This window comes from Gigantopelta aegis, chromosome 5, assembly GCF_016097555.1.
Source record: "Gigantopelta aegis isolate Gae_Host chromosome 5, Gae_host_genome, whole genome shotgun sequence".
NCBI lineage: Eukaryota > Metazoa > Mollusca > Gastropoda > Neomphalida > Peltospiridae > Gigantopelta > Gigantopelta aegis.
Genome location: NC_054703.1, coordinates 20,198,029 through 20,214,388, shown reverse-complemented (window position 1 = coordinate 20,214,388; position 16,360 = coordinate 20,198,029). Strand labels below are relative to the sequence as shown.

Genomic DNA, 16,360 nt, shown 5'->3' with positions numbered 1-16,360 from the left:
CGGGTTTCCTCTCTATGACTGTCAAAAATTACCATATGTTTGACATCCAATAGCTGATGATTAATAAATCAATGTGCGTTAGTGGCATCGTTGAACAAAGCAAAACGTCGTGGCAATTTACCCACTTGTTTCATAGAGTTATGGCCCTTGAACTTAAAATGTATGAAAATTTGTTTTCTGCATTGTTTTTTCACAATGCCTTTTGATATATTGAGCTGAAACTTTGTGTACAGCTTTATCGTGTACTGTTACAGACCCAGTTTGACTTACATGGCAATTTACCTATTTTTCACAGAGTTATGGCACTTAGGAGATGTGACAATTTTCTGGTAGGTATAATGTATCGCTTTAGCAGTACTCGCAGAATGCTTGTTCTGTTTCAGTGAAGTGTAAAAAACAATAAATCAGCAATCTGAGTTAATGTATTTATTACAGAACTTGTAACAATATAACAAAATATGCATATATATACATTGAGAGTGATATATCATTGACATACATACAATGTAACACGTGTAAATGGTGTTACAACTACAACATTAACATTATCATATAAAAATAACATATTTACAATCAGTTTACTTAATTATAATAAGTGATAAATGTTGTACCCAAATTCAGTACAAAGTTAATGTCTTCATAACATTTAATCACAAAACCGTTTAATTAGATTAAAATAACTTCTGAATATCCACAACTCTATATTTCTGATACCCCCACCCCGATTCTCAAAAACGAATAGCATATAAAATGCCCCCTCTTTCTGTCTCCACCTCTCCTACCACCTAGTTTATCAAGTGTTGAAATAATGAAACGTTTAGACACCAAATAGCCGTATTTTAAAACGTGCAGAAATTCTGATTCATGTCTGTTTATATAGTCTTATTTACATAGCGTAGTATAGGTATATGTTTACATGCTCTACGGTATATACGACATACTACTACACATAGGCGTACAGGCTCCTATTTCTGCCCGAATTAATCGAAAATTACCGAATCTTGATAGCAACATTTATTCATATTAGCGTTACTGCCAAACATCTATTATTGCGTTTAAAACGAATCGCTACACATTTTTACATTGATTACAACTAATTTTGAGGGTAGATGACAGAAATACATAGTAAAAAGGTCTCAGGTTAGCATTTGTTTCCCGAATATGTTTCATTTTTGCCCGAATTTGAGTTTGTGCTCCAGCACCCACGCCCCCAATTTCACGTACCCTTATGCTACTATATGTATAAATGGCATTTATATTAAAAATCATTACTTATTAAATTATTAAGTACATTTAATGGTATGAATGATATGAACGAAATGCTCCTCTATGTCACTAGATAATGCATAGACCTAAACTCTTCCAGGGTGTCGGATTCCCCCCTCCCAATAAATATGTAAAGGTACCTCCCAAAAATAAGAAAAAGTGTTCTTATTGTATGACCAGTCAACCATCTGACTTGTGGTTAAATCCACTGAAGGTTCAAACACGCTTGTTGTAGGCCAGGAGAAGTCCCTACAATACTGTTTTACTGCACCAGCAATTATTTTAGTCGAAGTATACGTGAACAAGCGCATGTGTGTTATCTGTGCAGGGTCGTAGCTGGGGGGGAGGGGGGGGGGGGCAAGGGGATAGTTGCCCCCGCTCATTGTTTTACTGGTTATTGATATTGACCACCTTGTCGGTGACATTTGAAATATGTAACCTCCATGAAATGGCTGCAAAATGATATTTCAGAGCCTAGATTTAAAAATGTTATGGGGGTAATGCCCCCAGACCCATAGTTTCTTGCACCTTCCATGCTCGTTCGTTCCAAGAATTCATACCCCCCCCCCCACACACACACACACATACACACACACACTCCTAGCTACGGCCCAGGTATTGCCCATTGATTGGAGAGCTAGTCCTTTCGGCGGCGCCACACGTTACGACTTGTACGAGCATAGCCATGATAATAGATTGTGATGAGACAATAGTATGATTTCAATCGTTGCTAAGCACTCGTATCGTATGGTGTCGTCTTTAGTCTCCAATGAAAATGGGTGCTGCACCAAAAAATTATTTTTGAGCATTACTTTAAACTGAACCTAGCCCGTGTACTCTGACCATAAGAGAGCAGGGCGCATATTTGGACAGTTAAAAGGATAGCATTATAATTGTTCGAATAACTGTCTTGCTCTCGAACGGCAGAGTACTCGGTCTACATCGGGAACCAATCAAATCGTTCGTGAACGTTAGCGTCGTTCACTCGCTGAACGTAGACATGGCCCCATGCTTATAAGCCTTAAAGTCTAGACTTTAATAAAGTCCACACTTTAACGTCATGGCAACGCCATTCAAATAGAATTACGTTAAAGTCTCGACTTTAAGTTTTATAAGCACGGGCCATGGGCCCCGTTTTACGATACGATCACTTTAAGTGGATACGATAGTTGTAGACTTAAGGTGATCTTAGCGCTAAGATTACTTCGTAAAACGGAGCCCTGGGCCCATATTTTCGAAGCAATCTTAGCCTACGAAATAGTAAAATCGTCGTAATCTGTGACGTCACTATGGCATGTGCTATAGTGACGTCACAGCCTACGGTGGTTTCACGATTTCGTAATGCTAAGATTACTTCGAAAATATGGGCCCTGGTCTCCTAAATATGCTAACATATTCTTCGTATCCTGTTATATGACGTTCATTTAACGTTCTAGATGTATAAATCAGTTTAGCAAACAACCTCGGGCGCTTGAACTCCTGAACTCGCTTCATTAATCCGTAATATGCCGAAGTGTTCCGAATAAGACCGAATAACTCATACAGCGGTCACATCCTCATACGGAGGCGGAGAAGAGTACCATATAGTTCCATACGGATATTCCTCGACCATTGGGGGCTGTACAACATACGGGTAGGCCACGAGCATATCAGGTTGGTAATAAAGTCCGTTGCTTAGTCGTGAAGCAGTCGGTAAGTTCCCATTGTTTCTGTTCTGGTGTTTCTCCCTGAAACCAAATATGTGAATTTAGGTGCGAGTGCGAATAATTTTAACATGCTCATATACCACTAGAGTTTCGAGTATGTCCGTCCCGGGGCCTGTCTCTGGATAGCCAGTGACTTGCTCCGGGACAGAAAAAAAAATTAAGGGGGACAATTTTGAAATTTACATCCAAAAAATTAAATAGTGTTAAAATTTTGATGCGCATCTCTAATTAATATAATTAATAAAGAAAATTCTACTCATTAAATTTGGTCGCTAGATTAGATCGTGCGGTCAAAAAGAAATTAGATAGATAGATAACTATAGTGCTGTCGGAAATAGAATAAAAATTATTTTCGTCGATTATTTCTTACATATTAAACAGACAAGTAAATATTTTGTAAATATCTATTTAATTATAGTCTACCTAATTTAGCATTTACTTGTTTTGGCTTTCATTGATGTACAAGGTGGTGTTTACTCTTGAAATTAAAAGAAATATGTTAGTAAACAGGTGATTTATGCACTTTATTGGAACAGACTATAACAAAGTTTTGTCAACATATGTCAATTTCATTGCTGTTACTATATGTGAGGGACCATTTCTGATGATGGGTTACCCCTATTCATCTCCAAAACAAAATATTTGTAGACATTTATAAGTAACTTTTGAGCAAAACTGTCAAAAACCATTTTGAGTTTGTGATCTATTTTCCGGTATTAAAGGTGCTATCTCAAAGTTGCATAATGCAGCTATTGCAAATGATGTTTTTTTTTAAATTAAATTTTAAAGACTACACATTTAACTATATGCCCATAAATGATTATAGGAAATGATTTTATCTACTGGTAGAAAATACATTTTTATTGGAGAATCTTTATCACAAACAGATGCTTCACATATAACTTCTGATATAGCACCTTTAAGTGGTTGCAAGATTGTGTAAGTTTCTACTGTATTTATATTGAATTTATATTCACTAAATATGCTGGTCAAAATTAATAATTTAGCTGCAATTCAAAATAATCAGTCATCTTGCAGTTTTAAATTAAAAGTTTGTTTAAGGGTAAATGAAATTGACACATATCCATCAACATGTGTTACAGTCTGTTCCACTAAAGGTCACAAATCTTTTTACCAATATTTTTATTTTTATTTCAAGAGTAAACACTACCTTGTACATCAATGAGAGCCCAAACAAGTAAATGCTAAATTAGGTAGAGTATCATTAAATAGGTATTTACAAAATATTTACTTGTCAGTTTAATATGGAAGAAATAATTGACGAAAATCAGTTTTATTTCTGACACTACTTTAGTTTAATACGCCCATCCCGAGTCCGACCTCTGATACTATCCGTGGCCTGACTTGGGATATGGGGGGGGGGGGGGGGTATGTGTGTGTGTGTGTGTGTGTGTGTGTGTGTGTGTGAAAATGGACAGAATTTTAAAAATAGCAATTAGTAAAAGAAATTAGTAGGAGAAAAAAAAAAGGCCAAAAATAAAATGAATTGACTGCTCGGCCGAATATTTATATAATTGGAGCATTTTAGAGGGACAGTCCAAAAATAAATAAGAGAAAGAAGAGAGGATCGGACTATTTAATAATATTTTTTTTAAAAAGAAGTAATTTCGACATAAAATTTTGAACGAAGGTCTAAAAGTTTAAAGTCCGATCTATATGGTCCGGGCCGGAGGGGTTTGGGTAAGTTTGAGGTGGGCGGAATTTGGAATACGAATTTAGTAGTTAGGTCGAAGACCGAAACCAAATTAAGCTACGCAAATTTAAGTCCAACCAAAAAAATTAGACTGCTCGACCGAAAAGGTTTTAAGGTGATTTGAGTAATTTAGACCGGTTGCCAAAATAAACTGCGTCGGACTGTTTACAAAAAAAAATAAACATAAAATTTTGAATGCGGGCCACAAATTTTAAAGTCCGACTAAGCCCTTGGAAGGTTGGTGACTACGAAGGGCTGAGAGGGGCAGCAATGTCCAGGTTGGGGAACAGATGTTTCTTGTGAAGCAGGGTCCGTGAATTTAGGTATTGTGTATCGAACCACCCTCTTTCCACACCCCGTCCCCCCAAAATGTGTGGGGTGTTTTTATTGATTATAGATGGTATAGCATTATATAGTTTAGTAATATAACGTTTGCTTGAAGTGAGATAGGAACTGGGATCTATTTCCCTCGATGCAGGCAGGGTTTGTTTTGTGGGGTTTTTTTTTTCCTTAATCAGTGGCCCACAATTGGTACATTAGAGATCGTGCATATGTACCTAAGAAAAGGTGAATAGGCTATACAAAATTCCTTGCTGCATATTCGGTAGGTATAGCATCCATTACGGCAACACATTCTTTTTTCTCTCGACCACTCGACCATGTCAAAATTACCATTTATCTCGGACACCCGTCCTGTCTATGGAAATGCATATTCATGAAAGACGCCTTGCTGTTCTACAGAGCCGGTTTATCCTAATAGTATATGACACGTAGCACGTGCTACGGACCCCGCGATGGTGTGTACATTTATTTTCCCCAGGTCATTTTCCCCCGTTCCCCGAGGGGGTTGCAAAATATATATCCTGGAAAGGGGGCCCCGCTGTTATTTGTGCTACAGGCCCCGCGGATCCTTAAACTGGCTCTGCAGCTCTATCGTTAGGAGTTTCTATGTAATGGCAATGGGCTTTCTCTATTTCTTTATCGACCATATTATCCATATGTCTAAATAGCCTGAAGTTGGACACGAAAAATGTGCTCTTTGTTAAATATGGATATCCTAAACATACCTATGTTTGTTATCGACGCGTCGTTTCCATTTCCATAGCAACACGATGAGCAGCGTTATGGCCGTCAGGATGAGCGCAGCCGCCATGAGGACGGCGGCGATTATGAACGGTAACATCGTCACGTCTTCGTCCTCCGGGATCACCGAACTGGTCGTCGCCGTAGCTGTGAAGACAAAGGTCTTAATAATTACAAACTGAAATGCAGTGCGGAATTTAGCCATAGTGACGGTAAGAGAGCTAGACGGACATTTGGACAGTTGATAGCCCTCTTGCCGCCAGAGACCAATCTATAGAAATTTTGCGCAATCGCCGCCTACCAAAGGGTAGTCAAAGATTCCAGATTTAACACAACGACAATCCTATGTTTGACGTCAAATAGGGGGCTATCAACTGCCCAAATGCCCGTCTAGCTCTCTTACCGCCAGAGTACTCGGGCTAGGCCGAACCAAGCGCGTATGTGTGTGCGGAGAGGGTAGTACCCTTTTTGTCTGGTTCGAGCAAACGGTCCTGTTTTACTGTACTAAGACTTTTTTTCTTCTTCTTCTGAGTAGGCCTACCTCCATTCCAGTCATTTTAGGCAGGTACGGCCTTCAAAATGCAATATTGGCGTGAAGGGTGGTTGAGTGCAGTGGGTACCTCAGCAGCGTGAACATTAATAATTGCGTGAAAGGTGGTGGAGTGCAATGGGTACCTCAGCAGCGTGAACATTAATATTGGCGTGATGGGTGGTGGAGTGCAATGGGTACCCCAGCGTGAACATTAATATTGGCGTGATGGGTGGTGGAGTGCAATGGGTACCTCAGCGTGAACATTAATATTGGCGTGAATGGTGGTGGAGTGCAATGGGTACCTCAGCGTGAACATTAATATTGGCGTGAAGGGTGGTGGAGTGCAATGGGTACCTCAGCGTGAACATTAATATTGGCGTGATGGGTGGTGGAGTGCAATGGGTACCCCAGCGTGAACATTAATATTGGCGTGATGGGTGGTGGAGTGCAATGGGTACCCCAGCGTGAACATTAATATTGGCGTGATGGGTGGTGGAGTGCAATGGGTACCTTAGCGTGAACATTAATACTGGCGTGAAGGGTGGTGGAGTGCAATGGGTACCCCAGCGTGAACATTAAGACGGGTATTACCAAAATGTCCGTATTGTGATATAAAATGTTGCGATACAGAAACGATATGTCTATACTGCAAAGACCAGTTCTCAATTATTATAATTTATAAAATGTTGCGATACAGAAACGATATGTCTATACTGCAAAGACCCGTTCTCAATTATTATAATTTATAAAGTACTCATGTTTATCTCGAATAACGGATATCTCGAATAATGGATATCTCGAACCTATTGGGTCAGTCTCATCGTCGAGATAACGAAGTTTGTGTTTAAGAAAAATAGGAATCGTAAATTCGGCCCATTGTGTTTATCTCGAATGATGGATAGCCTGTTATGTTTATCTCGAATGACAGATATCTCGAACTTATTGTTCCGGTCTCATCGTCGAGATAACGAAGTTCGTGTTTCACCCATGATACGTACACGTGACTGTCGTCGTGGCAATCGTGGACACACAGGTCGGGGCCGGGTGGTCCCATTGGCTGTTCTGAAGACACGTGAGGACTGGCGCCCCCTGAAGTTTGTAGTACTGAGGCACGTGACACGTGAAAGTGACCTTCGTCCCCACTGTCCGTTTGAACGTGCTAACGAGCGTCATGTTCATGTTGTTCAGAGAGATGAACACGGGGTTGGGGGGCACCGCCAACACCGGACACTGACCTGAAACGAAAAGAGGATAACAGTACATAGAGAACATACTAATTTATTAATCTGACAATGGCTTTTGGGTGTCAAACATTTGGTAATAATTCTGAAACGGAGTTTTCTTAGGGGCGGTAGTTTTGTGTAACGACATCACTAGAGCACGCAGGGGGGGGGGATACAGCTCAGTCTGTTGAACGCTCGCTTAAGGTGTTTGGGTCGCAGGATCGAACCACCTCAGTGGATCCATTCCACTGACTGGTTTTTTTGTCATGACAACTAGTGCACCACGACTGGTCAAAGGCCGTGCTATGTGCTTGCATGTATGTGGTAAAATGCATTATGTCATATAAAAGATACCTTGCTGCTAATGAAAAAAAAATATAGCGGGTTTTCTCTGATTACAACGAGTCAGAACTACCAAATGATTGTCATCCAATTGAATAGCCGATGGTGAATTAATTAATGTGCTCTAGTGCTGCCGTTAAACAAAACATGATACCAATTGTTTTATTAATTATTGGCTATTGGATGTCAAACATTCTGACACATAGATTTCGAGGGATGGGAGCGTTAAATTTGTTTCATTAAAAGTAAGGGATTTTTTAATATATACTTTCCCCACGGATATGACAGCACATACCATGGATTTTGATATATTATTTAATAATTTAAAATGCATCACCCCACATTCAATACTATGAAAAAAATTATAAATTAAAAATTTCTTTGTTACTTTTTCAGTTGGATTAGCCTATGTGGCGAAAGCATATTTCCTCTCTTTGTCGCTCGGTGAAGTGTTGAACACCAGACTGTAGTTTATTATCATCATCATACAACTTGGTGCATGTACAAGTATTTCCTTTCGGTTTCCACGCTAATGCTGATGCATAGCTTCTGTACTCTGACTTCAGTGGACTTGGTTTGAGTTTGGAGTTTTCCTTCTCCTAGGAGAGTTTCCTTACTAGGATTCTGAGCCTCCCCAGCCCAATTTTGATTCTGGAGTTTGCTTCTCCTAGACAGTTGTCTTTCTTGACTCACGTCCTCTGTATGTCCGGTCCATATTAGTCTACTCTCTACCCTTTGACCAGTCCAGCTTGGGTGACCCTACCAGGAGCTGATGCTCCAGCTGGCATAGCTCTCCGAGTCGTTGAGACATGCAAGCTACCTCACCACGCCAAGGAATGGACCACGAGATAGGGCTGTAGTTTAGAATGTAATGAGGACTGGTGTCGTTCAACAAACATTCCTTGCCTTTCCTTATTAGTCTACCTACTCCGTCTTCCGTCTGTCCGTCTGTCCCACATACAGTTTTTCGAACATTGCTTTCACAATGCCTCTATATAACTGAGCTGAGATTGTGTGTATAGCTTTATAATATTATCATGTATTGTTACAGATCAAGTTTGACTTTCATGGCGATTTACCTATTTTTCACAGACTTATGTCCCTTGAACTTAATGAAAATTTATTGGGGATATGTATTGCTTTAGCAGTACACTATTAAAATAAATTAAAATTATTTTACTCACTCAATGGCTCAACCAAATATAATTTTTAATTTGTCTCGAAAATACTGATAGAATGAATGAATGAATGTTCAAACGACACCCCAGCACAAAAATACACATCGGCTATTGGGTGAAAAAAAAAAAATACTGATAGTGTGTGTGCGTCCATAGGCGTTTCAGGGGCTGGACGTAGCACAGTGGTAAAGCTCTCGCTTGATGCGCGGTCGGTTTGGGATCGATCCTCGTCGGTGGGCCCATTGGGCATTTCTTGTTCCAGCCAGTGCACCACGACTGGTATATCAAAGGCCGTGATGTATGCTATCCTGTCTGTGGGATGATGCATATAAAAGATCTCTTGCTACTAATGGAAACATGTAGCGGATTTCCTCTCTTAGGCTATATTTCAAAATTACAAAATGTTTGACATCCAATAGCCGATGATTAATAAATCAATGTGCTCCAGTGGTGTCGTTAAACAAAACAAACCATAGGCGTTTGAATATCAAGTTAGACATGTTAGCCTTGACAAAAGTGTGTTTGAGTGTCATTAACGTTTTTTTCTGTCCAGTAATACCTATCACAAACATTATCTACTGAACGCCAAAAGAATCGGTACACATTTAAAATGTAATAGTTTCTAAAATACTTAGACAAATTTCTACACATTTTGTATATATGATGCTACACTAGCATAACCAGGATTTTATATTGGGGGCAACCCATATAGGGGAGGGGACACTATGTATGTATGTATGTATGTATGTATATATGATTTTATAAAATTTAAAACAGTTCTTTTTAGGTTTCATTCGGGGAGGGGCATGCCCCCGTGATACACACACACACACCCCCACCCCCACACCCCACCACCCCCACCCCACACCCCCCACCCCCGGCTACGCCACTGTAATGTTATAACATTGTTTGAGTGAGATCACCCAACAAAAGCTGTAGTGAGTCAGCCATTTCACGGATTTCGGGCCAAAACCTGGGTGTGGGCGATTATACAGAACCACATGCTGAGTGATAGACATTTAAAAATAATAATAATAAAAAAACCCTATTTTATATTGAAAAGACCTCGTTTTAGATGACTTTGAAAAATTCAAGGCAGTAGGCATGCCTCATGTTCCAGAGCATCAAATCTTGGCTCACACACACACACATTCACACAATGGCACACACACACACGCAGTACACGCAGCAGAGAGCTTCACACACATGTCACAGAGCATCAACATCAGAGACAGAGAGAGACACACACACAACACACGCACATGGAGAGAGAGAGAGACACACACACACACACAATGGCACACACACACACACACACGCACACGCAGAGAGAGAGAGACACACACACACAATGGCACACACACACGTACACGCACACACACAGCAGAGAGAGAGACACACACACACACAATGGCACACACACATGTACAGACACGAAAGAGAGAGAGAGACACACACACAGTCACAGAGAGAGAGCAGAGAGAGAGACACACACACACACAATGGCACACACACACACGTACACACGCACACGCAGAGAGAGAGAGACACACACACACACACACACACACACACACAGAGTATGCATGAGTGTGAGACATACCCAACAACCCCACGTCATGTATACAATTGCAACGAGCGCTCCAAGGCGTGAAAGACAAAACTTATGATGTAAATTTAGTTCAACGTTTACGTTAACTCCATACGGCGATATCTAACAGCTTTATTTTGAGGTAATGGCGGACAAACACATTATTAAAGACACTGAAGTGGGGGTTATTAAACCGATTTATGACTTCATATACAATTTCCTTCCAATTTCTGACTGGATTTCGAATTGGAAATGTGTTACAATTTTAACAAATTTGTTTTCAAATTAATAATAATAAAATACGACAACCAAATAAAAAAATAAGCAACAAATATACTAGAATGCACGCCAGATGGTCGCACCAAGATATTATTCTGAGTTTTTAAGTTCTGTGAATATAGGGACGATCAAGAGCACGTAGTAGTGGCAAACTAATACAGTCCGTGACCAATTTACGGGGACAACGGTTTGAAGGCGTTTGTAACATCTTCAAAGCCTTCTGAATAAAAGTAGCGTGGGTGACCCTCTCAAAAGTGTGGGCTAACTCCAGGTGGCGAAATCCAAGATGGCCACAAAAATTATTAAAACACTATTTTTTTCAGCTTCTGCTTGTCGTATGAAGATGTTTTAATGATCAGGTATATGTTTTGAGGGTAAAAAAAAAAAAAATCAAATTTACACACTAAAACAGTGTGAGATAAAGAGAGAGAGAGAGAGAGAGAGAGAGAGAGAGAGAGAGAGAGAGAGAGAGAGAGAGAGAGAGAGAGAGAGAGAGAGAGAGAGAGAGAGAGAGAGAGAGAGAAAACAAACTATTGTAGATGATAATCCACAATAGTTTAATTTTTAAACAGCCGATTTGAAAACGTTGCACATACAGCTACAGCTGTATTATTCGTGCTTGCTTTCGATTTGAATACAAGAGAAAGATAATGGTACTGTTATCCAGTAAATACTTAGCATGGCAATAGTCAAATACGTCGGGATGACACGGTCCTACTCAGTTTCTGAATCAGTTGATGAATTACACATGCTTTCGCACTCTGTTTCCCTTGATATTGTTTCGAACTGAAATTACGTAAGGTACTTCGTCCTAAAAGAGGTCGCCCCCCCCCACCCCCCACCCCCCACCCCACCTCAAGAAAATCTTCATTAATTTACTCACAAAAACAAAAATTAAAATTAAAAATGTGTAATAGAAGCTGTATATGATTGAATATGTACGATAGGGTTTGTAGCCATGTCTCTCAATCATTTGATTTGTCTTCAGGGAGAACAGTGATAAGCATAATGTATGGTTCCAAGTTCATCTGTAGGAGGACTCGCTCATTATTGTGCGTGCCAGTACAAGCGCCAAAAAACACCATGCAGCTTCCGTAAATAGCTACGTCTGAATGCGAATACAGATGTGTTTCTAGTAAGGAACTTTAAGTATTTTACAGAAATATTTCTGAAATTAATTTGCGGGTGAATTACCTTTAATGTCTCTAGAGATGGAGGTTGTGTGTATTTGTACTTTCCTCCACCGAGGTGGCAGCCATCATCAAGTGAAGAAGGTGGGTAACTGGGTTTGACGTAGAAAAGTATTACACTTGTTAGTTTGTCTTTTCAACGTTGATGTTATACGTCAGAATTATCAACTGTTTGACATCCAATAGCCGATGATTAATCAATCAATATGCTCTAGTGATGTTCAGCCACGGCGGAAGCAAGTAGACAATGGGGGAGGGGGGAAGCTGAGTGAGATCGATGGCACAAAGCAAAGTTTCTAGGGGATTCGGGGGGGGGGGGGGTATTACTCCCCCGTAAAAGTTTGAAAACTTGATGTCCTGAAATGCAATTAACTGCATTCTACAAGTAAAATTCATTTCTGCCAATAATAGATTTACTACCAATAATGTGTTTGATTCAACCAGCCCCACCCCCAACCCCGTTCCCCCGAGTCTGTTGGTGTTAAACAAAACAAATGTGTTCTTTCTTGATTTTCCTTATATCCACAGAACTTGGCCCAAAATAGTGTCATGGTGCGACAGTTTGGCGTGACCTACATTTATGATATTGTGTATGTGTGGGATTTTTGTGGGTTTTTGTTTTTAGGGGGTGTTTGTTTGGGAAGGGGTTCAGGGTCAAATATCAGCCTCCCCCCCCACACACATACACACACCACCACCACCACCACTACTTTAAAATTTAGGCTAATTCTAGATCTAGTTTTAGGGATTCAGATTTAGGGATTCAGATTTAGGGCTGGTGTGAGGTTTCCTCTTTCTAGACCTACGTCTTACTGGACAATCAGAATGTTCCCAATTCAGGACAGTTTAACTGACCATGAACATAAGTCATTTATTCGTCTCCAAATAATATTTGAAAGTTTGGGATTCTGGAGTCCAGGACGAATTGTGTGGTTGAGTTTACAGTTACAAACGACTTCAGAATACTTGATAAAACTAAACGGTAGCTTTAATAATAAAATCATAATATTAAAATAATAATAATAATAATAATAATAATAATAATAATAATAAAATCATAATAATGTTTAAAAGTTCAGTTTTGTCTGGACATACACGTCAATGTTGACGTTTTAAGTGGTCCAAGTACCTTTAAAAAAACAACAACACAGGCTTTCCAACTCACAACAATTACACATAAATTAATCACGATATAAAAATACACAATACATACCTGCCATGATAACAAAGTTCCAGTTACGAAGACAGAGCCACAACGAAAATACATATACAAGACTTTAAAGCGACTCCATGTTCTTTTTTCACTCCAACAGATCGGCAACAAAAAATATAATTCATGAATAATAAAAATAAAAAAAACTTGCTACGGTCTGGTGACGGCGACCTATGTGAACAGCGGGAAAGGGTGTAGTATTTGAAGCGAACAATAACAATGTTCAATGACCGAATGAGCTATGGGCGAAACGAGAATTCGTATAGCGCTTAAACATTATGTACATTGAAATTACATTCTTAGGGCGTGGGTTCAAGCGTCATGGTTCCGTGAATGATGTGCCCGACGTGAAGCGAAGAAGAAGCATATTATACCAGAGAAAATAATTTACGCAAAATTAAAGGGACTCTCATGCTGGGCTTACACTACCAACTGCCAGCAGAAAGTTGGCCAGTTCGACGGTTGCGTTGTAATTTCCCCAACTCCCGACTTACGACGGGTGCGCTCAGATTAACAACTAATGGGTTATACGACGAGAATCGAGTTGTGAGATCACTCAGATTAACAACTAATGGGTTATACGACGAGAATCGAGTTGTGAGATCACTCAGATTAACAACTAATGGGTTATACAACGAGAATCGAGTTGTGAGATCACTCAGATTAACAACTAATGGGTTATACAACGAGAATCGAGTTGTGAGATTACTCAGACTAGCAACTCAGTTGCCAACTGGACAGTCGTAGAAGTCGTGAGAGTAGAAAGTTGGCCAACTTCTTGCTAGCAGTTAGTAGCCTGAACCTAGCATTATTAATCAAAGTAGCTTTCCGCAACAATAAGAAAAACGTTTTAAAGGGACCATCCTGAGTTTGTTAAAGTTTGTTTTGTTTAACGACACCACTAGACAAAATCGTAATAGCAGGGAGCTGAACTTGCCGCCCCCCCCCCCCCCCCCCCCCCGAGGCTGGAGCAAATCCTCAAATCCGGGCAAAATGAGCTGGTTTGAAACCTTTTCACCATGTATTTCCATCATTCTACCAACAATATTAGTTACAATCCATGTACAATGCATAGTGATTTGGCTTGCATTCCTATATAGCCATTTGGTAGTAATGTTAATTTGAAATATTGTTATCCAGATTCGGGCATTTTCGTTTAATTCGAGAAAAAATTGGTACCCCACCCCATCCCGCTACAGAAATAGAAGCCCGTACGCCTATACCATTAGAGCACATTGATTTGTTAATTATCGGCTACTGGATGTCAAATAGTTGGAAATTTTGACATAAATATGGTCTTAGAGAGGAAACCCGCTACATTTTTCTATTAGTAGCAAGGAATCTTTTATATGCACCATCCCATAGACAGGACAGCCCATACCACGACCTTTGATATACCAGTCATGGTGCACAGGCTGGAACAAAAAATAGCCCAATGGGCCCATGGACGGAAATCACCAGAGACTCGCATAATACAAGTTTTATTCCTAATATATGATATTGACGATACCAAAAAACACTCCGGTAATAACCCCCGTCTCTCTATTTGGAGCGGGATGTAGCTCAAGCGGTAGCATGTCCGCCTGTGAAGCGGTCGGTCATCGGATCGATCCTTCTCGGTATACCCATTTGCAGAATGGGCTATTTTCCGTTCCAACCAGTAGTCCACAACTGGTTCATCAAAGGCCGTGGTATGTGCTATCCTGTCTGGGAAAGTGCATATAAAATACCAATTGCTGCTTATCGGAAAGAGTAGCCTATGTGGCGGCAGCGGGTTTCCTCTAAAGAAATATGTCAGATTGACCATATGTTTGACGTCCAATAGCCGATGATGAGATAAAAAAAATCAATGTGCTCTAGTGGCGTCGTTAAATAAAACAAACTTTACTTTCTCTCTATATTTTTGGCGTGTTACATATATACTGCTTGTCATAATACCCACCCCCATATATATATATATATATATATATATATATATATATATATATATATATATATATATATATATATATATATACATAATATTTGTATATATATATAGGTTATTACCAGTATGCACACAGTCGAACCTGCATTCGCGGCCACCTGTTTATCGCGATCACTCGTCTATCACGGCCACTTTGTGATCGCATTTTACTATATATATCGACTGTATAAAAACCAGTAACACGCCAAAAATATATTTGTTTAAAAGTCAGCGATAAACAATGTGCTGGGGTGTCAGACATCTTTCTGTCATGTAGAAAAAGACAGCTAATAGATATGATACTCTCCACTGATAAACAATGTGCTGGGGTGTCAGACATCTTTCTGTCATGTAGAAAAAGACAGCTAATAGATATGATACTCTCCACTGATAAACAATGTGCTGGGGTGTCAGACATCTTTCTGTCATGTAGAAAAAGACAGCTAATAGATATGATACTCTCCACTGATAAACAATGTGCTGGGGTGTCAGACATCTTTCTGTCATGTAGAAAAAGACAGCTAATAGATATGATACTCTCCACTGATAAACAATGTGCTGGGGTGTCAGACATCTTTCTGTCATGTAGAAAAAGACAGCTAATAGATATGATACTCTCCACTGATAAACAATGTGCTGGGGTGTCAGACATCTTTCTGTCATGTAGAAAAAGACAGCTAATAGATATGATACTCTCCACTGATAAACAATGTGCTGGGGTGTCAGACATCTTTCTGTCATGTAGAAAAAGACAGCTAATAGATATGATACTCTCCACTGATAAACAATGTGCTGGGGTGTCAGACATCTTTCTGTCATGTAGAAAAAGACAGCTAATAGATATGATACTCTCCACTGATAAACAATGTGCTGGGGCGTCAGACATCTTTCTGTCATGTAGAAAAAGACAGCTAATAGATATGATACTCTCCACTGATAAACAATGTGCTGGGGCGTCAGACATCTTTCTGTCATGTAGAAAAAGACAGCTAATAGATATGATACTCTCCACTGATAAACAATGTGCTGGGGCGTCAGACATCTTTCTGTCATGTAGAAAAAGACAGCTAATAGATA

The 16,360-nt window shown here is 39.7% G+C and overlaps 1 protein-coding gene across 1 annotated transcript; it reads right to left on the bottom strand.

Moving 5' to 3' along the window:
- Nucleotides 1-411: 411 nt before the first annotated feature.
- Nucleotides 412-13,646, bottom strand: LOC121373372. The gene is made up of 4 exons (XM_041499991.1): nt 13,318-13,646; nt 7,300-7,536; nt 5,754-5,916; nt 412-2,993 (listed from the first exon to the last, which is right to left on the bottom strand). Exons 1-4 carry the CDS (start codon nt 13,322-13,324, stop codon nt 2,804-2,806), a joined length of 597 nt encoding a protein of 198 aa, XP_041355925.1. The 5' UTR covers nt 13,325-13,646; the 3' UTR covers nt 412-2,803.
- Between the last annotated feature and the right edge of the window lie 2,714 nt (nt 13,647-16,360).

Bases quoted from the DNA above. Each gene is read 5' to 3' on its own strand.
- LOC121373372 (XM_041499991.1), bottom strand. The intron at 5,917-7,299 runs GTACGTATCATG...TTGTCTTCACAG, and splicing joins TGCCACGACGACAGTCACGT to CTACGGCGACGACCAGTTCG. The intron at 2,994-5,753 runs GTATGTTTAGGA...ATTTGGTTTCAG, and splicing joins CGCGTCGATAACAAACATAG to GGAGAAACACCAGAACAGAA.